The sequence below is a fragment of the Pipistrellus hanaki genome (genome assembly GCF_964339955.1).
Source record: "Pipistrellus hanaki genome assembly, chromosome: 7".
Taxonomy (NCBI): Eukaryota; Metazoa; Chordata; class Mammalia; order Chiroptera; family Vespertilionidae; genus Pipistrellus; species Pipistrellus hanaki.
Genome location: NC_140509.1, coordinates 3,091,557 through 3,114,392, shown reverse-complemented (window position 1 = coordinate 3,114,392; position 22,836 = coordinate 3,091,557). Strand labels below are relative to the sequence as shown.

At 57.4% G+C, this 22,836-nt stretch overlaps 1 protein-coding gene and 1 long non-coding RNA gene across 8 annotated transcripts in view; both read left to right on the top strand.

The window, feature by feature from the left end:
* LOC311626233 overlaps positions 1-22,836 on the top strand; it is a 1,185,289-nt gene that overhangs the window by 756,463 nt on the left and 405,990 nt on the right. The gene's annotated exons all lie outside the window — the stretch shown is intronic.
* Positions 921-22,808, top strand: EHMT2 (euchromatic histone lysine methyltransferase 2). Of its 7 annotated transcripts, none has more exons than XM_084891015.1 (28): positions 921-1,041; positions 1,688-1,754; positions 1,830-2,048; positions 2,135-2,385; positions 3,025-3,109; positions 3,194-3,234; positions 3,371-3,526; positions 14,121-14,237; positions 14,321-14,435; positions 14,574-14,675; positions 14,897-15,045; positions 15,127-15,270; positions 15,339-15,574; positions 15,648-15,830; positions 15,914-15,996; positions 16,570-16,676; positions 16,785-16,907; positions 17,075-17,176; positions 18,301-18,405; positions 18,721-18,875; positions 19,005-19,172; positions 19,795-19,939; positions 20,105-20,182; positions 20,437-20,552; positions 20,652-20,738; positions 21,692-21,770; positions 21,880-22,055; positions 22,338-22,808. In XM_084891015.1, exons 1-28 carry the CDS (start codon positions 1,003-1,005, stop codon positions 22,513-22,515), a joined length of 3,606 nt encoding a protein of 1,201 aa, XP_084747141.1. In that variant the 5' UTR covers positions 921-1,002; the 3' UTR covers positions 22,516-22,808. The 7 variants fall into 7 exon arrangements, with proteins under 7 accessions (XP_084747141.1, XP_084747140.1, XP_084747142.1 ...); XM_084891014.1 differs by having other exon boundaries at positions 14,100-14,237; XM_084891016.1 differs by lacking the exon at positions 14,574-14,675.

Below are 22,836 nucleotides of genomic sequence, written 5' to 3'. Positions count from 1 at the left end.
CAGAAAGCCCAGTCTACTGGAATAGTTCCTAACCAAAAACAACTACAGTTCCCAGAAAGCCTTGAATTGGCCTATGTCCCAACCACCTGTCTGTGTCAAATACTGTTTGTGAAATCAGTTTCCCATCTTCCACCAGATGTGGTACCTAAAGGAACCGTATCTATAGTCTGTCTGGGCCTAATATTCATACTCCTCTGCGGGCTGGGACCACGCAGTGCCTGGCTGTGCTGTGAAGGGTTTGGCACAAAAGGGCACTGTCACCGGACAGTGGTGACTGGGGCCTATCGAGGTTCCTGGTGCACATGTTGGGGTGGCTTGTCTGATATAAACGGAAGAGACACCTCCCCACAGAGGGGACATGAAGCAGCCTGCTGGAACCAGCCTTCTTTTCAATAACTTAGTTTATTTAGGAAGTAGAAGTGGCGGTGAGCCAGCGGGCTGCGAAGGCGCAGGAAGCAAGTCCCACAGAGTCCCAGGGCCCTGGAGCCGGGGAACCGAAGGGGAAGGCCGGCCGGGACGGGAGTGGGGCGCCGGCTCGGGGAGGGACAGCCAGTCCCCGTGGCCCCCGTGCTCTCGCGAAGCCAGGCCCGGACGGAGGCCAGCCAGCCGTCCGCACACCCGGGCGGGAAGCACTAGCGGAGGGAGCGGCACGCAGGCCCGGCGGACCCACAGCCCCGGCCCGGAGGCCGACATCCGCCTGTTCCCAGCGCCGGGGAGGCCCCCCTGGACCCAGAGCCCGGGAGACACCCCGGACCCAGCGCCGGGGAGGCCCCCCCCCGGACCCAGAGCCGGGGAGACCCCCCGGACGCGCGCCCCGCGTGGCTCCCCGCAGCGCCGCGGGGCTGAAGCAGGACCCACGGCCCCGCGCAGGCCGCGCCGAGGCGGCTCTCCGGGGAAAATGGCCCGAAAGCGCGCGGTGGCTCCTTTAAGGCCCGCCCCGGCCCGCCCTCCCGGCCCACGTGACCCGGGGCGGCCCGCCGGCTGGGCCCCAGCGCGGCGGCGATGGCGGCGGCGGCGGGAGCGGCAGCGGCGGCCGCCGAGGTGCGGAAGGGGAGGGGGAGAGGCGGGTGCATGCCCGCGCGCGCGCCCGGGGGAAGCGCGCGCCCGTGCAATGCTCCGGGGGTGCCACGGGGCCGGGGGGCCCGGGCGGGGCTTCCCGCCGCCCGGAGGGCCAGCACCGGGGGCGGATGAGGGGGCCAGGGGGTGGGAGGTGGGGGGAGTGGGCGCGGGGGCGCGCGTGCAGCCTGCGGCCGTCCTCGCGTGGGCGGCTGGCCCCGGCGCCCCGGGAGCGCGCGCGAGGGGCGCGAGAGGCCGCCCGCCGGGCTGGGGGGCGGCGGGCGCCGCAGGGGTTGGCGCCCGGGGTCCCCGCGGCCTGGGGGACAAAGGGGGAGCGGCGCGTGCCGCCGGCAGGAGGGGGCGGGGCCGGGGCGCGGAGGCCCCGCCCCCGCCCCCTCCTCTGCTCGCCGGCCCGGAGATGCGGGGGCTGCCGAGAGGCCGGGGGCTGACGCGGGCCCGGGGCCGGGGCCGGGCGGCCCCTCCGAGCAGCCGGGGCCGGGGGCGGGGGGGCGCCCACCGAGGGAGAGGTAGGCCCCGGAGCCTGCTCTCCCTTCCCAGGGCCCAGGCGGCTTGGGCCCCCCAACTTCCTCCCGGGCTGACCAGCCCTCCCGTCCCTCGTGTCGCCTCTCAGGGGGAGGGCCCTGCTGAGATGGGGGCTCTGGTGCTGGACAAGGAGCCCCGAGGCGCCGTCGAGCGAGGTGAGTGAAGCTGAAACCACTCCCTCCCCAGGCACAGGCCCTGGCCCGAGCCCTGAACTTCTCTCTCCCCTACAGCCCATGGCTCTCTGGGGGACGCCCCTCGGAGTGAGGAGCCCCTGCCCAAGGCCAACCCCGACCCCCTGGAGCCTGCCGGCCCCTCGTCGCCAGCCTCTGTCACCGTGACTGTTGGCGACGAGGGGGCCGACACCCCTGTGGGAGCCACACCGCTCATTGGGGACGAACCTGAGACTCTTGAGGGCGACGGGGACCTTCAGGGGGGGCGCCTCCTGCTGGGTGAGCGGCGGTGGAGGCTGGGGCGAGGTGGGGCGCCCTGTGACTGCCTTCCCCCTCATCTTGCCTACCTGCCCGCTGTCTTCCAGGCCATGCCACCAAGTCATTCCCCTCTTCCCCCAGCAAAGGGGGCGCCTGTCCCAGCCGCGCCAAGATGTCAATGACAGGGGCGGGGAAGTCACCCCCCTCGGTCCAGAGTTTGGCCATGAGGCTGCTGAGTATGCCTGGGGCCCAGGGGGCAGCAGCGGGGCCTGAACCCCCTCCAGCTACAACCAGCCCGGAGGGGCAGCCCAAGGTCCACCGCGCCAGGAAAACCATGTCCAAACCGGGAAACGGACAGGTGAGGCGGGGCGGGCGGTGGGATGCAGCTCCGCCCCTGTGGGCTTTCTGTGTCACCTGGCCTCAGGGCTTCCAGTGGGGCCACAGCTCCACGGGTTTGCCGGGGGCTGTCTGTCACCCTGGGCGGGGACTTGTGTGCGAACAGGCACGTCCCTGCAGTGTACCGTCTGGGGCAGAGGAGGAGAGACAACTGTTAAAGACATGTGTGTAGTGAATGTCGAGGTTACTCTTAAGACAAGGACGGTGTAAGGGAACTTCAAGCCCTCTACCCTTTCAGCTCAAAGCCAGCCCGGGAACGCTGCCCTGCAAGGCTGCTCCTGCGGCCTCGGGAGCGACAGGCCGGGATCGCTCAGCCTGAGCAGAGCTGTTAGGGTGTTGGCAGCATTCAGTTCTGCGTGAGGTTAGAGTAATAACCTTTGTTTTCTCATCTGTAAAATGGGAAGCGGGCCTGCTGCGAGGGGTGGGTGTGGGTGTGCTTGGGAGGCGGCAGTTCTCCTCGGAGCCCCATCTGGTTCCTGCAGCTGTGGATGGCATTTTTGAGGGTGTGACTTACCACCCCACCCCCATTGGGGGCTCCAGACTAGTCCAGGCCAAACCACAGCCGCTCCTGGCCCTAAGTGTGCTCCGTCTCGGTCCCCAGCCCCCCGTCCCCGAGAAGCGGCCCCCCGAAGTGCAGCACTTCCGCATGAGTGACGACGTGCACCCCCTGGGGAAGGTGGCCTCAGGTCAGTCCACCCGCCCGCCTGCAGCTCGAGGCCTGTGCTGAGAGTTTAGAATGCGAGCCTGGCTCCTGTCTTCTCTCCTTCCAGATGTGGCCAAGAGGAGGAAGCTGAACTCCGGAGGCGGCCTGGTGAGCGGGCGAGGCGGCAGGGCCTCCTGGGGGCTCTCCTGGGGGGGGGGGGGAAGAGCCCGGCGGGGGCTGTGTCCCAGCCTCGGGAAGCGGGCTGGTGGGTGCCAGCAGCTTCAGTGGCTCTCGTCTCTCCTAGTTGGAGGAGCTGGGGTCTGCCCGGGGCTCGGGAGAGATGGCCCTGGAGAAGGCGAGCGCGGGGCCCCTGGAGGAGTGGGAGACGGTGGTGGGGGACAACTTCAGCCTCTACTACGACTCCTACTCCGTGGACGAGCGCGTGGACTCGGACAGCAAGGTGAGGCCGCGCCGGCTCCCTCCTCCGGCAGTCCTGCCCCCACTCTCCCTGCAGCACCCGTCAGTGCACTGCCCGCCTCTGTAACGACCGCCCGCGTGCTGCACCCCAGCCCCTCCCACAGTGGCCACCGTCAGTTTATGATTTACTTGTTTGTTTTGTTTTTGTTTTTTGTGTGATTTTTTGGTGTTTGTTTATTTGGTGTTTATTCCTTTGCTCTTGGTTTGGTTTAATCTCCTACGTTTGCCGGTGACTGTCATTCTTATCTTACCTGTTTTGCTTTTTGTTTAATGTTTTATCATGGAAACTTTCAAATACAGATGGTTCTTGAACAACACAGATTTGACCTTTATGGGTCCTCTTATACACAGGTTTCCCCCCCCCCAATAAATGCCATAAATGTATTTTCTTTTCCTTATGACATTTTTTCCAGCAGACTTGACCGTAAGAATACAGTATGTATTACATATAGCATACAAAATATGTGTTAACTGGCTGTTTACGTTACTGGGAAGGCTTCTGTTCAACAGTAGGCTATTAGTTAATTTTGGGGGGAATCAAAGTTACACATAGATTTTCCCTGCACCCCTAATTCCGTTGTTGTTCAAGAGCCAACTATATACGTAAAAGAATACAAGAGCGGCCCTCACCAGTTTGATTCAGTGGATAGAGCTTCGGACTGAAGGGTCCCGGGTTTGATTCTGCTCAAGGGCATGTAGGCTCCCCAGGCCATGGTCGGGGCACATGCTGGAGGCAACCAATCGCTATTTCTCTCACATCAATATTTCTCTGTCTTTCCCTCTCTCTTCCACTCTTTCTAAAAATCAATGGGCCGAAGCCGGTTTGGCTAAGTGGTAGAGCGTCGGTCTGGGGACTGAAAGGTCCCAGGTTTGATTCCGGTCAAGAGCATGTACATTGGTTGTGGGCACATCCCCGGTAAGGGGTGTGCAAGAGGCAGCTGTTCGATGTTTCTCTCTCATCGACGTTTCTAGCTCTCTATCTCTCTCCCTTCCTCTCTGTAAAAAAATCAATAAAATATATATTTTTTTAAATCAATGGGAAAATGCCCTCAGGTGAGGATTAAAAAAATAATAATGATGAAGAAAGAAGGAAGACAAGAGTGAGCCCCATGTAACCATCAATTTATAGCTGACTTTTTTCTTTTTTTAATTATTTTTTTTACATTCAACATTATTTAGGGTTTTTGTTTGTTTTTATTGAATTTTAGAGAAAGGACAGGAAAGGGAAACATCAATATGAGCTGCCTCCCGAACGCCCCGTCACCTGCCTGACACCCAGCCAGCTGAGTCCGGCTGGTCAGGGTCAGGATTAGCGGTGGTGAGACAAGCATACACTTTACAGAGTTCCTCCTGATGCTTCAGTTCCCGCCTGGCACAGTATTGTTGACTGGATTCCCTACACTGTCTTTTACAGCCTATGACTGTCATTGTTGTTAATCATCCGAGGATATTTTCCCATTGATTTTTAGAGACACTGAGAGGGAGAGAGAGAGAAAGAAACATCAATGTGGGAGAGAGATATCGATTGGTCACTTCCCTCATGTGCCCAACTGGGCCGGGGATTGAACCCAAGACCCCTCGGTGGTCGGGCACTCTAACCCCTGAGCGCACTGGTCAGGGCACCCCCTCTCCCGCCCACCCCATGGCTGTTTTGTAATCACAGAGCTGTACGTCCCAATCCCTTCTGCTTTCTCCGCAGGCCCCCACCTCCCCTCTGGCAGCCATCAGTTTTCCGTATCCGCATGTTTCTGTTTTGTTTATATTGTTCTGTAGATTCCATGTGCAAGTAAATGCTACGCTATTTCTCTGACTTATTTCACTTAGGATAACAGCCTTTAGGTCCATCTTTGCTGTGGATTTGGGATATGCAGCACAGTGACTAAGCATTTATATACCTTACAAAGTGATCACCCCAACAAGTCTATCACACATCTCACACCGCACATAGTTATTACATATTATTGACTGTATTCCCTGTGCTGTATTTACATCCTTAAGACTTTTTATAACTGGTCATTTGTACTTCTTTTTCTTTTTTTTAATCCTCACTTGAGGGTATTGATTTTGAGAGAGAGTGGAAGAGAGAGGGAAAAACAGGAAGAAATATTGATGTAAGAGAATCACATTGATGGTTGCCTTCCAGACTGGGGAGGAGCCTGAAACTGAGGTGCATGCCCTTGACCGGAATCGAACCCAGGACCCTCCAGTGTGCAGGTCGATGCTCTATCCACTGAGCCAAACCAGCAAGGACGCAACTTGTACTTCTTAATCCCTTCCCCTTTTTCACCCAGGCCCAATCTGGCAACCACCAAAATATTCTCTGTATCTTTGAGTTTATTTCTGCTTCATTTGTTTTGTTTTTTAGTGAAGTCATGGCATTTGTCTTTCTCCACCTTATTTTCCTCAGCATAATACCCTCTAGGTCCATCTATATTGTAGATGTCAAGATTTCACTCTTCACAGCTGAGTGGCATTCCATTGTGTATATGTACCATGTCTTCTTTTCCACTTGTCATTGATGGGCACTTAGGTTGCTTCCATATCTTGCCTATTCTAAATAATAAAAGGGTAATATGCAAATTGTCCCCTCAAACGAGAGTTCTACCTGATTTTGACCAGGGGGCGGGGTTGGCCCACCAACCTCCTGCGCGCGCGCGTGCGCACGCATGCACGCACACACACCCACCCACCCACACACCACCAGCCCAGCTCGATTGGGCAGACCAGCCAGATCCCACCTGTTGCACAAACACACACACACACACACACACACACACACCACCAGCCCAGCTCGATTGGGCAGACCAGCCAGATCCCACCCGTTGCACAAATTCGTGCACCAGGCCTCTAGTTCTACATAACGTTCCAGTGAACATAGGGGTACACATATGTACTGGAATTCCTGTTTGGGGTTTCTTTGGATAAATACCTGGAAGTGGAATTCCTGGGTCATATGGTAGTTCTATTTTTAATTTTTGAGGAAACTTCATACTGTTTTCCACAGTGGCTTCACCAATTTGCATTCCCAAAAGTAGTCCTTGAAGGTTCCCTCTCCCCACATCCTCACCAGCACTTGTTGGTTTATTGATGGCAGACATTCTGACAAGTGTGAGGTCACATCACGCTGTGATCTTAATTTGTATTTCCCTGCTGGTTATGTTTGTCCTCTTTGGAGAAGTGTCTATTCAGGTCCTTTACCCAATTTTTTTTTCTTTTATTTAATTTTAATTATTTAAACCTAAGTATCCATATTTACCATGTTAGAGCATGCCCAAGAGTCTCAATTATAGCATTTTACAAAATTATTATAACATCTGGGAGGTATTATCACCATTTTGCTGATAAAGAGATTTAAACCTTCAGAGGCTAAGGTCATCCTATATAATAAAAGGCTAATATCCTTTCTGGACTTGTCTTCTTCTAGCACCCTCATAATTCTGATGTTGGTAACGCTTGAAGTTGTCCCAGAGGCTTCTTACACTATCTTCAACTTTCTGGATTCTCTTTTCTTCTTGCTTCTCCAGAGGAGTGTCCTTTGCCTCTTTGTATTCCAAATCTTTGACTTGATTTTTGTGTTCCTCCAGTCTGCTGTTGGGTCTTTGTATAATATTTTTTATTTCAGTCAGTGTATGTTTAATTTCTAGTTGGTCCTTTTTCATATCCTCGAGGGTCTCATTAAATTTATTGGCCTTGCCAAAACCGGTTTGGCTCAGTGGTAGAGCGTCAGTCTGCGGACTGGGGGGTCCCGGGTTCGATTCCGGTCAAGGGCATGTTCATTGGTTGTGAGCACATCCCCGGTGGGGGGTGTGCAGGACGCAGCTGGTCGATGTTTCTCTCTCATTGATGTTTCTGGCTCTCTATCTCTCTCTCTTCCTCTCTGTAAAAAAATCAATAAAATATATTTTAAAAAATAAAAAATAAAATTTATTGGCCTTTTCTAGCAAATTCTTGAAAAACCTTATAACCGTGGTTTTGAACTCTATATCCAGCCTTTTGTTCTCCTCTATCACTTTCGTTTGAGATCTCTTTCCTTGTCTCAGCATTTTCACTTCTTCCCTGAGTTGGTAGGATGGCTTTGTGTGTTTGGTGTCCTATATGGCCCAGTGGGTCAGCCTCCCCAGTTACCTGAGGTAGACACTCTTGGTGCTCCCCTTTGTGGACTGCGTGTACAGCCTTGTTGTAGTTAAGTCTTTATTGTTGTTGGTATCACTGGGAGGAATTGACCTCCAGGCCAATTGGATGTATCAGCTGTGTCTACACCAGGATACCTTCTGTATTGGAGACAGTCTTATAGGATCAGAATTGCAGAAGCCTCTGTGCTCAGCTTGGATGGGGCAGAGTCTCAGGGCTGAGCTGACAGTCTTGGCTTCTAGTCAGCCCTGCCCTTATGCCTCAGACCTCTGCCTTCTGCGGCTCCCCTGAGTTTCTGCCTGACCGGCCCAGATTCCCCGTGCAAGAGCGTGGGTGCCCCAGGGGCTTGGCCGGAATTGGGTTGGGTCTCTGTAGTCGGGAGCTTCTGACTCCTAACGCTACGGAGTGGCCACATCAACCTCCGCGGTCAGACATCTCTGTGTGCACTCACTCGAGCACGACTGTAGACCCTGCCCGCTGCGGCTCCCGGCTCCCCCCGTCTCCCAGTCTCTGAGTCTCTGGGTGCCTTTCTCTACTGTCCAGACTCCACCCGTATGAGGGTTTCGGCTGGGGTTGAGGTTCAGGGCAGTCGGAAAGGGTTCAGTGCAATCGGGGACCTCCTTTCCCCTCCCGCCAGCCAGGCATTCGGCCGCCCTTCCTCTCTGCGCACGAGCATCTCCCTACCTCAGCGCTTTGTGGCTCCCAGTCCGATCCGTGAGCCTCTCTCCTTTCTGGTTGTAGATTTCCCACTCTGCCAGCTTTCCTGTGGTTTTGGATGAAGTCCTTCTATCTTTTAGTTGTTGTTTTGAAGTTGTGCGAGGCGGCAGCTTAGGTGCTTACCTAGACCTCCATCTTGATTTCTCCCCTTTACCCATTTTTAATTGGATTTTTGGAGGGGTTTCCATCATGTAATGGTTAGCACTCTGGACTCTGAATTGTTGGAGGGGTTTTTGTTTTTGGGTTTTTTTGGTGTTCAGTCACTTTTTTATAGATTTTTGGATATTGACCCCTTATCAGATGCATCATTGGCAAAATATCTCCTTCCATTCAGTAGGTTGTCTTTGTTTTTTGTTAATCCTCACCTGAGGATATTTTTTCCATTGATATTTAGAGGGAGTAGAAGTGGGCTCTCTTGTTGATGGTTTCTTTTGCTGTGCAGAAGCTTTTTATTTTGTTGAGGTCCTATTTGTTTATTTTCTCTTTAGATTCCATTGCCCTAGGAGCTGTATCTGCTATTTTGCTGCCTATGGATTCTTCTAAGATTGTTATGGCTTCCCATCTTATGTTTAATTCCTGTATCCATTTTGAGTTTATTTTTGTGTATGGTCTAAGTTGGTGGTCTAGTTTCATTTTTTAGCATGTATCTGTCCAATTTTCCCAACACTGTTTATTGAAAAGACTGTCTTGACTCCATTTATGCTCTTGCCTCCTTTGTCAAATATTAATTGAGCTTCATGGCTTGCGTCAATTTCTCTGTTCTCTGTTTGGTTCCATTGGTCTATATGTCTGTTCTTGTGCCAATGCCAGGCAGTTATCTCTTTTTTCAACATCCTGTAATTTTTTGAGTGCAGGTCTTTTACCTCCTTAGTTAAGTTTATTCCTAGGTTATTATATTTTTGGTGCAATGGTAAGTGGGATTTTTTTTTTTTAATTTCTCTTTCTGTGAGTTCATTATTGGTGTATAAAAAAGCCATAGATTTCTGGGTGTTAATTTTGTATCCTACTAATTACTGAATTCATTTATTAAGTCTAGTAGTTTTTTGATGGAGTCTTTGGGGTTTTCTATGTACAACATCATGTTATTGCAAATAATGACAATTTTACTTCTTCTTTTCCAATTTGAATGCCTCTTATTTCTTTTTCTTGTCTGATCACTATGGCTAGCACTTCCAGTACTATGTCGAACAAGAGTGGACAAGGTGGGCATCCTGTCTTGTTCCTGTTCTTAGGGAAATGGTTTTAGGTTTTGCCCATTGAGTATGATGTTGGCTATAAGTTTGTCATATATGGCTTTTATCATGTTGAGAGTTTTTATCAAAATGTGTGTTTAAAAAAGCCTGTATAATAAAAGGATAATATGCAAATTGACCCTAAAGGCAGAATGACCTGTCACTATGATGTGCACTGACCAACAGGGGGCAAATGCTCAACACAGGAGCTGCCCCCTGCTGGTCAGTAAGCTCCCCCAGGGCTCAGCTCAGCCACAAGCCCGCTGATGGCTGTGCAGGGGCAGTGGCAGGAGTGTCTCCCGCCTCCTCGGCAGCGCTGAGGGGGTCCACCTGCGGCTTAGGCCCCCTCCCCACGGGAAGTGGGCTTGGGAAGTAAGCCTAAGCCATCAGTCAGACATCCCCTGAGGGCTCCTGGGCTGCCAGAGGGATGGAAGTATTCCTTTCTCTTGGATTTTCTGAAATCGTTTGAGGAAAATAGATCTTAGTTCTTCTTGAAATGTTTGGGAAAATTCCTCTGTGAAGCCTGGGTTTTGTTTGTTGGGAGTTTCTTGATTACTGCTTCTATTTCATTTGTTGTTATTGGCCCATTCAGGTTTTTTTATCCTTCCTGATTCAGTTTTGGGATATTGTATTTTACTAGGAATTTGTCCATTTCATCTATATTGTCTAGCTTATTGGCATATAGTGTTCATAGTATTTTCTTTATATATATATATTATTGTTTTTTTTACAGAGAGAGATAGAGAGTTAGAAACATCAATGAAAGAGAAACATCAATCAGATGCCTCCTGCATACTGGGGATATGCCTGCAACCAAGGCACATGCCCTTAACTGAAATCAAACTTGGGACCTTTCAGTCCGCAGGCCGATGCTCTATCCACTAAGCCAAAGTGGTTTAGGCTCATAGTATTTTCTTACAATCCTTTGTATATCTATGGTGTCTGTGCTTAATTCTCCACTTTCATTTCTGATTTTATTTATTTGGGTCTTCTCTCTTTGTTTCTTGGTGAGTCTGGCTAATGGTTTATCAGTTTTGTTTATCCTTTCAAAGAACCAGCTCTTGGTTTCATTTATTTTTTTTATGTGTTGTGTTTTGTTTTGTTTTGTTTTAGTCTCTATGTCATTTATTTCTGTTCTAATCTTTATTATATCCTTTCTTATACTTACTCTGGGCTTTTCTTGTTGTTCTCTTTCTAGTTCTTTAAGTTGTAGGTTAAATATTTTATTGCTGATTTTTCTTATTTTCTGAGATAGTCCTGTAGTCTATGAACTTCCCTCTCAGGACTGCCTTTGCTGTATCCCAGAGATTTTGGGTTGTTTTGTGTTCATTTTAGTTTGTTTCCAGGGAGTTTTTTATTTCTTTCTTGATCTCATTGGTAACCCATTCATTGTTTAATAACATACTATTTAGCCTCCATGTGTTTGAATGTTTTTGGGTCTTTTTATTGTAGTTTATTTCTAATTTCATTCCACTGTGATCTGTGAAGATGCTTGATATGATTCAGTCTTCTTGAACTTGTAGATACTTGTTTTGTGTCCTAACCTGTGGTCTATCTTTGTAAATGATCCACATACACTTGAGAAGAATGTATGTTCTGCTATGTTGGAGAGAAATGTTCTATAAATGTCAATTGAATCCATCTGACCCAGTGTGTCCTTTAGAGTCTGTTTCCTTGTTAAGTTTTTGTCTGGAAGATCTCTCCAGGGAAGTCATTGGGGTGTTAAAGTCCCTACTATGGCTATATTGTTGTCGATCTTTCCGTTAAAGCCCTCTGGAAGTTTTTTTTTTTTTTATATATTTAAGTTCTCCTATATTTGGTGCATATATGTTTACCAGGGTTATATCCTCTTGTTCTACTGGTCCATTTAGTATTATGTACTGACTTTTGTTGTCTCTTGTGATGGCCTTCATTTTCAAGTATATGTCAGATTGGAGAATTGCTACTGTAGCTTTTTTTTTCTTTTCCGTTTGCATGGAAAAAAAATTTTTCATCCCTTCACTCTCATCTTGTGTGTATCTTTTGTTTTGAGGTGGGTCTCTTGTGGACGGCATATAGTTGGGTCATGTCTTTGTATCCTATCCTACACCTCTTGATTGGAGCATTTAATCAATTTACATTTAGGGTTATTATTGATAGGTACTTACTTATTGCCATTTTAATTTTCTATGGCTAGGTTTCTCTCTGTTTCTTCTTCTCAGCCATCCCTTAAAGCATTCCCTTTAGCATTTCTTATAATGCTGGCTTGGTGGTGATGAACTCCTTTGGCCTTTTTTTGTCTGGGAAGCTCTGTATTTGACTGTCTATTTTGGGTCAGAGCCTTGCTGGATATAGTAATCTTGGTCTCAGATCCTTGCCTTTCCTACCTTGAGTGCTTCTTGCTATTCCCTCTGGCCTGTAGAGTGTCTGAGAAATCAGGTGTCAGCCCTATGGGAACTCCTTTGTAGGTAACAGTTTTCTTTTCTCTTGCTGCCTTTAAGATTCTCTCTTTGTCTTTAATTTTTGGCATCTTAACTCTGATGTGTCTGGGTGTGGGTCTGTTTTGGTTCTTCTTGTTTGGGGCTCTCTGTGCCTCCTGAACTTGTGTGATTTTCTCCTTTATCAGGTTAGGGAAGTTTTCTACAATTATTTATTTAAACACCTTCCCTATTTCTTTCTCTCTTTCTGCCTCTTCTGGCACACCTGCTATTCTAATATCGTTATGTTTCTCATTATCCCACAGCTCCCTTAAGCTGTCCTCCTGTTTTTTTTGTTTGTTTGTTTGTTTTTAAATATATTTATTGACTTCAGAGAGGAAGGGAGAAGGAGAGAGAGATAGAAACATCAGTGATGAGAGAGAATCATCAATTGGCTGCCTCCTGCACACAGCACACACACACACACACACACACACACACACACACACACACCCGTTGGGGATCAAACTGGCAAGCCAGGCATGTGCCCTTGGCCGTAATCAAACCCAGGACCCTTCAGTCCGCAGGCTGACGCTCTATCCACCGAGCCAAGCTGGCCAGGGCTCCTCCTGTGTTTTTTTAATTGTTTTTTCTTTTTGGTTCTCTAATTGAGTGATATTTGCTACTTTGTCTTCTAATTCATTGATTTGATCTTCAGCTTCCCCTAATCTGCTCTGTATTCCTTCCAATGTGTTTTTTATTTCTGTTATGTCATTCTTTATCTCAGACTGTTCTTTTTTCATAGTTACTATTTTTTTTTTCATACTGTTGAGCATTTTTAACATCATTACTCTGAAATCTGTTTCAGATAAATTTTTTATCTCTACTTCATTTATCTCTTCTGGAGAATTCACTAGTTCTTTCATTTGGGGGTTGTTTCTTTGTTTCTTCATTTTGGTTGTCTGGGTTTGTGCTGTGGATTAGGTAGATCCTCTATACCTCTCAATCTCTAGTGCAAGACAGTGTTAAAGGCTATTTCTGACTAATCTGATCAGGCAAAGACCACAGAGACTGCCTCCGCCTACAGACTAATAGGATTCTGACTTGAATTGCCCCCAAGCAATCTCAGCTGTGGTGAGAGTTTTTTTTAACAGGGTGGGGCGGTTGCTTCTGCCTGGAGGTTAATTGTCATTTTTAGTCTCCTAAGTGGCCTCAGGGCCAGGTGTTCTCCATAGGGTGTGTGGGCCGTCTTCCCCCGGCGAGGCAGATGTCTGGGAAAGGTGTCCTCCTGCTTGAAGGGATGACTCAGCCTGGAAACGTGGGGCTCTCCCTTCGAGCTCTGGCCCCAGGCCCCAGGCCGGGCTCTGCTCTCACAGCTCCGGTTCGCTTCACCCTCTCTGCCAGAGCACAAGGTGGGTGGCTCCACCGGGAATTTTGTGCACTGGCCCTTTAAGCGGGTGCCCAAACTTTCAGCTGCCACTCCCTGGCAGACCGCACCCCACTGCTTTTCACAGCCAGATGTCAGTGGGTACCCTCCTCCGTTTGGTGCTCTCTGCTGGGGAGCCCAGCTTCAGGATTAGATCCCAGAGTTCTCAGAGGCGCCCCAAGCTGAGAGATCTCTCCGGGACTTCAGGTGCCCGCTGTGGTGCCCGGCCAGCCCTTCCCGCCTCCACCCCTCCTACCAGGCTCTGGTCTCACCTTCAGTCCTTGGGTGCCAGGTTCTCTCCTGCCAGTTTCCGCTGATTATTCAGGAATCTACTCAGGAATCCTTTCGGTATTTCAGCTGTAATTCCACTTGTTCTGGGAGCATGTCCATGCCGCCTCCTCCCACTCGGCCGCCATTTTTAATTTGTTTTTGTTTCACTTGATATTGTCTTGCCAAGATTCACACACGTTGTTGCACAGCTTGCTTTTCGTTGCTATGTAATATTCTGCTTCCTTTTCTTTATCCGGCTCTTTAACGCCTTCCCTGCAAGCCCCGCCCAGGGGAGAGCCATCCTGGGTGTGACCTGCTCTGCCTCTCCCATGCCCCCCATGCCCCCTGCGGGAGAGTGTGGCCCAAGGGTCACTGTTTCCTCAGCCCCACTTTGCCCTGGTCCAGTCTGAGGTTGAAGCTCTGGCTGAACAACTGAGTGAGGAAGAGGAGGAAGAGGAGGAGGAGGAGGAAGATGAGGAGGAGGAGGAGGAAGACGAGGAGTCTGGCAATCAGTCTGACAAGGTGAGAGCTGGAGGCTGTGGGGCCCGAGACCAGAGTGACCCGGGGGTCTGGCGCCAGGCTCCCTCACGCCCCCTCCTCCCCAGAGCGGTTCCAGCGGCCGGAGAAAAGCCAAAAAGAAATGGCGGAAGGACAGCCCCTGGGTGAAGCCGTCCCGGAAACGGCGGAAGCGGGAGCCTCCACGGGCCAAGGAGCCACGAGGTGAGGGGCGCCGCTGCTCTGGGTGCCCTCCTCCAGCCCCTCCCGCCCCAGAGCGCGTGCACGCGCACATGCTCACGCGGGTGCCCACACACCCAGGCCTGCGAGCTCGCACTCTCACTCTCTCTGTCTCTGTGTCAGGAGTGAATGGTGTGGGCTCCTCAGGCCCCAGTGAGTACATGGAGGTCCCGCTGGGGTCCCTGGAGCTGCCCAGCGAGGGGACCCTCTCCCCCAACCACGCTGGTAATTGCCAACTGCTGGGATAGGGAGCCGCTAGGGGCCCCGTCAGGGCTGGAGGGCAAGGGGAGGAGGGGACCCCCTGGAGCCAGGGTGCTCCTGGCCAGGCTTTGGGGTTCTGGAGCATGGAGGGAAAGGCAGGCAGGGTGGGGGGCGAACTGCCCCGCCAGGGGTCCCGCTGGGTGAGGGGCAGGGCCTCCCTCAGCTCCCTTTCTCCTCTGTCCAAGGGGTGTCCAACGACACGTCTTCGCTGGAGACGGAGCGCGGGCTGGAGGAGCTGCCCCTGTGCAGCTGCCGCATGGAGGCGCCCAAGATCGACCGCATCAGCGAGCGCGCCGGCCACAAGTGCATGGCCACGGAGAGCGTGGACGGCGAGGTGGGCGGCGGGCGCGGGCCGGGCGGCGGGCGGAGGAGCGCCGCGGCCCAGCCTCACTCCTCGCCGCCCTCCTGCCCACAGCTGTCGGGCTGCAATGCCGCCATCCTCAAGCGGGAGACGATGCGGCCCTCGAGCCGCGTGGCCCTGATGGTGCTCTGCGAGGCGCACCGGGCCCGCATGGTCAAGCACCACTGCTGCCCGGGCTGCGGCTACTTCTGCACGGTGGTGAGTGGCGTGGGCCTGGCGGGCAGTGCCCCGGCGCTCCCTGGCCTCACCCGCCGTCTCCCTGCCAGGGCACCTTCCTGGAGTGCCACCCCGACTTCCGCGTGGCCCATCGCTTCCACAAGGCCTGCGTGTCCCAGATGAACGGCATGGTCTTCTGTCCCCACTGCGGGGAGGACGCGTCCGAGGCCCAGGAGGTGACCATCCCCCGGGGAGACGGAGCCGCCCCGCCGGCTGGCACCGCAGCGCCCGCGCCCCCGCCCCTGGCCCAGGACGCCCCTGGGAGAGCGGACACCTCCCAGCCCAGGTACTGGCCCCCCCACCCCCGCCTGCTCCTGTCGCCCCCGTCGCCCCGGTGACATCAGCCCCTCCTCCCGCAGCGCCCGGATGCGCGGGCAGGGGGAGCCCCGGCGCACGCCCTGCGACCCCGTGGCCGACACCATCGACAGCTCAGGGCCCTCCCTGACGCTGCCCAGCGGGGGCTGCCTCTCGGCCGTGGGGCTGCCCCCGGGGCCAGGCCGGGAGGCCCTGGAAAAGGCCCTGGTCATCCAGGAGTCTGAGCGGTGAGTGGGCGCTGTCCGCAGGGGCGGGCGGGCTGGGCCGGCCCGTGGTGAGCAGCTGATGGAGTCTGAGCACCCCCTTGCAGGCGGAAGAAGCTCCGCTTCCACCCCCGGCAGCTGTACCTGTCCGTGAAGCAGGGGGAGCTGCAGAAGGTGGTCCTGATGCTGTGTGAGTGTCATTCCTCACGCCTCCCAGCGCGCCCAGCACCCCCAGCCGCCCAGCACCCCCAGCCCCCCAGCGCCCCCAGCCTCCCAGCGCGCCCAGCCCCCCAGCGCGCCCAGCCCCCCAGCGCGCCCAGCCCCCCAGCGCCCCCAGCCCCCCAGCGCCCCCAGCGCCCCCAGCCCCCCAGCGCGCCCAGCCCCCCAGCGCCCCCAGCCCCCCAGCGCCCCCAGCCCCCCAGCGCGCCCAGCCCCCAGCGCCCCCAGCCCCCCAGCGCGCCCAGCCCCCCAGCGCGCCCAGCCCCCCAGCGCCCCCAGCCCCCCAGCGCCCCCAGCCCCCCAGCGCGCCCAGCCCCCCAGCGCGCCCAGCCCCCCAGCGCCCCCAGCCCCCCAGTGCGCCCAGCCCCCCAGCGCAGGGCTGGCCAGGGTGCCTGGCAGGGCAGCACCAGGGGAGGGGCCGCTTCCACTCGGGCTGAGCCGGTGCCCTGGCTCCCGACTCACTCTGACGCGTGCCCTGGAGCAGGCGCCCCCGGCCTCGCTCACCACGTGTCCCCCCCTCCCGTACGGCGGGCTCTCCCCGCAGTGGACAACCTGGACCCCAACTTCCAGAGCGACCAGCAGAGCAAGCGCACGCCCCTGCACGCGGCCGCCCAGAAGGGCTCCGTGGAGATCTGCCACGTGCTGCTACAGGTCAGCACGCTGCCCCCCGCGCCCCCTCCCCTCCCCCACACAGGCCTCGGACCCCTGCCCGCCCGCCCGCCCGCCCGCCCTGGGCCAGCCACATGCCCTTCCTTGCAGGCTGGAGCCAACATCAACGCCGTGGACAAGCAGCAGCGGACGCCGCTGATGGAGGCCGTGGTGAACAACCACCTGGAGGTGGCCCGCTACATGGTGCAGCGCGGCGGCTGTGTCTACAGCAAGGTGCGCCGGGCCGCGGGCTGGGTGGCGGGCGGGCGAGAGGGGCTGAGGGCTGGGTGGCGAGCGAGAGGGGTCGCGGGCTGCGTGGCGGGCAGGCGGGCGGGCGGGTGAGAGGGGCCACAGGCGGCAGGTGAGAGGAGCTGCCGAGGACTCACTGCCCACCTCCCCAGGAGGAGGACGGCTCCACCTGCCTCCACCACGCAGCCAAGATCGGGAACTTGGAGATGGTCAGCCTGCTGCTCAGCACAGGGCAGGTGGACGTCAACGCCCAGGTCAGAGCTCAGCCTTGGGCTGCGGCCCCTTCTCACCTCGCTGACCTCTGACCCTCCCTACCACCCATGTTGCTTCAGCTGTCCCCATCTTTTTCCTTCATCTGCATTTCTCTTTCTTGCCTGTTCTCTGTCACTGAGTACTGAGTTGCTGCCTTCATCTCTGAGGTGTCAGTGCGATTTTTAAAAAAAATGTTTTGTTTTGTTTTAATCAGAGAGGCAGGGAGAGGGGGAGAGAGAAAAACATCAATGATGAGAGAGAATCATTGATCAGCTGCCTCCTGCACGCCCCCACTGGGGATCAAGCCCGCAACCCAAGCATGTGCCCTTGGCTGGAATTGAACCTGGGACCTTTCAGTTCACAGGCCAACGCTTTACCCACTGAGCCAACCCAGCTAGTTTTTCACATGGTAGACGTGTTTCACTCTTATCGTCTCGATTCATCCTGTGTCGGGAGGAGCCCCTGGAGTTGGCTCCGTGGCCTCCGGCGTGGCCCAGCAGCCCCTGGGAGCACCCTGGCCCCCGGGCACTGGCACCCTGCAGTCTGTCCCACGGGGTGGCCGTTGCCGCTGGTTCCTGCATCTAGGACTTCTGAGTCAGCAGACCTAGGAAATACAGATTTTTAAAAAAGAAAAAAAGGACTGCTCTGGCTGGTTTTGCTCAGTGGTTAGCATCGGCCTGCAGGCCTACTGGGACTGCCAAATGGAGCAAATAAAAACAGAGGCTAGCCAGTTAAACCGGTCCCCTGCAGATCCTCCAGTGCCGCCCCCTCCCTCAGTTCTGGCCGAGGGCACATGCCTTCCATGCCTTAGTTGCAGCCTCGATCCCCAGCCCTGGTCGGTGCATGGGGGGCGGAGGAGCGCAGTCAGTCCATGGGTCTTTCTCTGCCTCTCCCTCCCTTTAACCTCAGCGGGACACAGCCTCTCTGAGGACTGGCAGGAAGGGAAAAGGGCGGCAGCGCGCGGTCCCTGAGCAGCAGACGCTCTGGTTTGGTGTCAGATGGAGCAGAGGCGGGGCCCTGGGACGGGCTCCGGCTCCGGCTCCGGCTCCGGCTCCGGCTCCGGCTCCCGGGCGTGCTGTGGGCCGGTGCTGCATGGTGAGCAGGGCGGCCTCCCCCTCCCCCACAGGACAGCGGCGGCTGGACGCCCATCATCTGGGCGGCGGAGCACAAGCACATCGAGGTGATCCGCATGCTGCTGACGCGCGGCGCCGACGTCACCCTCACCGACAACGTGAGTGCGGGGCTGGCCCGTCCTGGCCAGCGAGCTGGGCTCGGGGCTCACCGCCGCTCGGGGCTCACCGGCTCGGGGCTCACGGCCGCTTGGGGCTCACCGGCTTGGGGCTCACCGGCTTGGGGCTCACCGGCTTGGGGCTCACCGCCGCTCGGGGCTCACCGCCGCTCGGGGCTCACCGCCGTTCGGGGCTCACCGCCGCTCGGGGCTCACCGCCGTTCGGGGCTCACCGCCGCTCGGGGCTCACCGCCGCTCGGGGCTCACCGGCTCGGGGCTCACGGCCGGCTCGGGGCTCACTGCCCCCCCCCCCCCCAGGAGGAGAACATCTGCCTGCACTGGGCCTCCTTCACCGGCAGCGCCGCCATCGCCGAGGTCCTCCTCAACGCCCGCTGCGACCTCCACGCCGTCAACTACCACGGCGACACGCCCCTGCACATCGCCGCCCGGGAGAGCTACCACGACTGCGTGCTGTGAGCCGCCCGCCCGCCCCCCGCCGAGCCCCCCGCCCCCGCCGAGCCCCCCCGCCCCCCGCCGAGCCCCCCCGCCCACCGAGCCGCCCGTCCCCCGCCGAGACCGGCCCCACGGCTGCCCTCCCCCAGGCTGTTCCTGTCGCGGGGAGCGAACCCTGAGCTGCGCAACAAGGAGGGCGACACCGCCTGGGACCTGACCCCCGAGCGCTCCGACGTGTGGTTCGCGCTCCAGCTCAACCGCAAGCTGCGGCTCGGCGTGGGCAACCGCGCTGTCCGCACCGAGAAGATCATCTGCCGGTGAGTGCGGGCTCCGTCCCGAGCCCTGCACCAGCCCTCCCCGTCCCCGTGCCCCGCGCCCCGCACCCTAGCCCTCCCCGTGCCCCGCACCCTAGCCCCCTCCCCATGCCCCGCACCCCAGCCCTCCCCCCTCCCTGTGCCCCACACCCTAGCCCTCCCCGTGCCCCGCACCCCAGCCCTCCCCCCTCCCTGTGCCCCACACCCTAGCCCTCCCCGTCCCCCACACCCCAGCCCTCCCCGTGCCCCGCACCCTAGCCCTCCCCGTGCCCCGCACCCCAGCCCTGCCCCCTCCCCGTGCCCCGCACCCCAGCCCTCCCAGGGTCCATAGAATCCCAAGAGCCACCTTCGGGTCTCCCTACTAGGACTGCCAAATGTAGCAAATTAAACAGAGGCTAGCCAGTTAAATCTGAGTGTCCGATGAGCAGTTGGCAACTTTTTTAACGTGAAAGTGTCCCCTGCAGCATTGGGACACACCCATCACACAGTTGTTCTTGTTCATCTAAAACCTGAATTTAACCGGATGCCCTGCCTCTCTGCCAGCTTCACTCCCGTGCCCTCGCCCCGCCAGGGACCGCCCAGCCCTCCCTCCCTCCAGGGAGCCTCACCGCTCTCCCTTTGCCAGGGACGTGGCTCGGGGCTACGAGAACGTGCCCATTCCCTGCGTCAACGGTGTGGACGGGGAGCCGTGCCCCGAGGACTACAAGTACATCTCGGAGAACTGCGAGACGTCCACCATGAACATCGACCGCAACATCACCCACCTGCAGGTGCGCCGGGAGCGGCCCCGGGATCGCCCGGCCCCGGCTCAGGGCGGCCGGCACAGACCTCCGCTGCGTCCTGTCCTCAGCCGAGAGCCTGGGGACGGGCAGCAGGGGGCGGGCGCCCGGGGCTGGGCGGGCTGGTGCCGGCGGGCTCACCCTGCCTCCCCGCAGCACTGCACCTGCGTGGACGACTGCTCCAGCTCCAACTGCCTGTGCGGCCAGCTCAGCATCCGCTGCTGGTACGACAAGGTACGCCCCGCCCGCCCCGCCTGGGCGGCTCCCCCTCGGCCCGGCGGCTGGAGGGGGCAGACTGGGGCACATGCGGGTCGAGGGGCGGGGCTTGGGGTCCAGTCCTCTGACCTCAGGGCACATGTGGGTCCCCCAGTCTGGCTCCTGTCTACCGACTGGGCAGAGGCCAGGGGAGGGTTTTCCTGTGGGGTTCGGGGGACCTGGGCAGCTGAGGTGGGACCGCACGGAAACCACCGCGCTCTCGCCCTCCCCAGGACGGGCGGCTGCTCCAGGAATTCAACAAGATCGAGCCCCCGCTCATCTTCGAGTGCAACCAGGCCTGCTCCTGCTGGAGGAACTGCAAGAACCGGGTGGTGCAGAGCGGCATCAAGTGAGCCCTGGCCCTGCACACGCACACGCACAGGCACACGCACACGCACGCGCACACACCGTCTCCCAGGCACCCAGCATCTCTCTCCCCCACCCCCAGGGTTCGGCTGCAGCTCTACCGAACGGCCAAGATGGGCTGGGGGGTCCGCGCCCTGCACACCATCCCCCAAGGAACCTTCATCTGCGAGTGAGTGGCCGGGGCGCGGGGCGGCCCAGGCGCTGCTGCCTCTCTGCCCCCTGCCTCCTCCCTGACTGGTCCCCTCTCCTGGCCATCCCCTCTTCAGCCCGTGCTCTGCTCCCATCCGCACGGCCAGGCCCCTCTGCCCCGACCACAGGCTGCCCTCACCACTGCCCACATCCCGCCCAGCCTCACAGCCCCTCTCCCTGCCTTTCGTTTGTGTGGTGGTGCTTGTTCATCCGAAGATAGTTTTCCATTGGTTTCTAGAATGGGGGGGAGGGGGGAGACACTGATGTGAGAGACACATTGATTGGTTGCCTCCTCATGCGTCCTGACCAGGGCCCACGACCTTTTTCTGTCATGTCTTCTCTCATCTCCTCAAGCAAACAGCCGTTCTTCCTGCGCCTCAGTTTCCCACCATCGCTCATGGCTCGTCCTGCCCGCACCTGCCTTTGCCCTCACCCCTCTGCCCCGCCCTGCTCCGTGCCTGGCCTCGGTCCCCTGCAGATCCTCCCAGTGCCGCCCTCCCCCACCCACCCTCCTGGGCTTCACCCGCTCCTGCAGCCCTGACACCCCTGCCCTCGGCCACGCCCACAAGCCTCCCAGTGTCCGAGCCGGAAGTGCCCCACCCAAGCCCACTGCCGCAGCTCACCCCAAACCCAGAGCCCTGGCTCATCCCTTCACCGCCGCCCGCCACCACACTGGACTCTTGCAACTCTCCGTGGGGACCTCTCAGGCCAGTGTCCCCACGTGCGTCCTCCTGCTCCTGCCCGGGGGGCCGCCTCCCCCGGAGGAAGGCCCGCCTCCGGCCCACGGCCTCGGGTCCGAGGCCCCGGCATTGGGCAGCAGCGACGTCCTCGGACACTGACCGGCGTCTGACAGTGAAGGGGGCCCTGGGGTTGTGGGGAGACACGGCTGGGCTGGCTCCGCCCCGCCCACCTTCAGAGCCCCGCCCCCCCCAGGTATGTCGGGGAGCTGATCTCGGACGCGGAGGCTGACGTGAGGGAGGATGATTCTTACCTCTTCGACTTAGACAACAAGGTGGGCAGGTTGTCCCGCTCCCCCACTCCCAGTCCGCCGTGGAAACCTGGGCGGGGGGCTGGGCCCTGGGGGCCATGCCTGGCGCTGAGGAGTGCCGCTCTCCCCTCAGGATGGAGAGGTGTACTGCATCGATGCCCGTTACTACGGCAACATCAGCCGGTTCATCAACCACCTGTGTGACCCCAACATCATCCCCGTCCGGGTCTTCATGCTGCACCAGGACCTGCGGTTTCCGCGCATCGCCTTCTTCAGCTCCCGGGACATCCGCACCGGCGAGGAGCTGGGGTGAGGCTGGCCGGGGGCCCGGCTCGGGGCGCTGCGAGCTCCCAGGGGGGCCTCCGGGGCGGAGCTCCGCGGACAGCGGTGCCCCTGGAGGCCAGCTAAGAGGCCCGCGCGCAGACTCGGCTTCGCTGTGCGGGGGCCAGCGCCCGCGGCAGACAGTTTCGGGCGGGCTGGTGCCCGGTCCGTCGCGCACGGAGGCCAGCCTGTCGGGAGGGGGTCCGAGGAGGCTCTGGCGTGGCCCGGGCAGTCGGCTCCGGGTCCACGAGCCTCCTGTGCTCCTGACAGGTTTGACTATGGCGACCGCTTCTGGGACATCAAAAGCAAGTACTTCACCTGCCAGTGTGGCTCGGAGAAGTGCAAGCACTCGGCCGAGGCCATTGCCCTGGAGCAGAGCCGCCTGGCCCGCCTGGACCCCCACCCCGAGCTGCTGCCTGAGCTGGGCTCCCTGCCCCCTGCCCCCTGAGAGCGGACCACCCCCCGCCCGCCCCCAGTGCCACCAGCTCCGCAGCTGCCTCACGCGCTGCTCACATCACCACGCTGGGGGCACTGCCGTCTCCCACGAGCCCTTCACACATTCCGGCCAGAGACCCAGCCAGGCCCTGGCGGTCTGACAGCCCCTTGCCCAGGGCTGGATCCTCCCTGGGGTGACTTCAGGGCTCGCCGCCCCGTCCCCTCCTCAGCTGATGTCTGATGAACTGAAATGGCCTCGGTGCCGGCTGTGTCTTGGTTCTCAATAAATGTTGAGTTTGGTAACAACGTGTGGTTTGTTTTTTTTGGGGGGGGG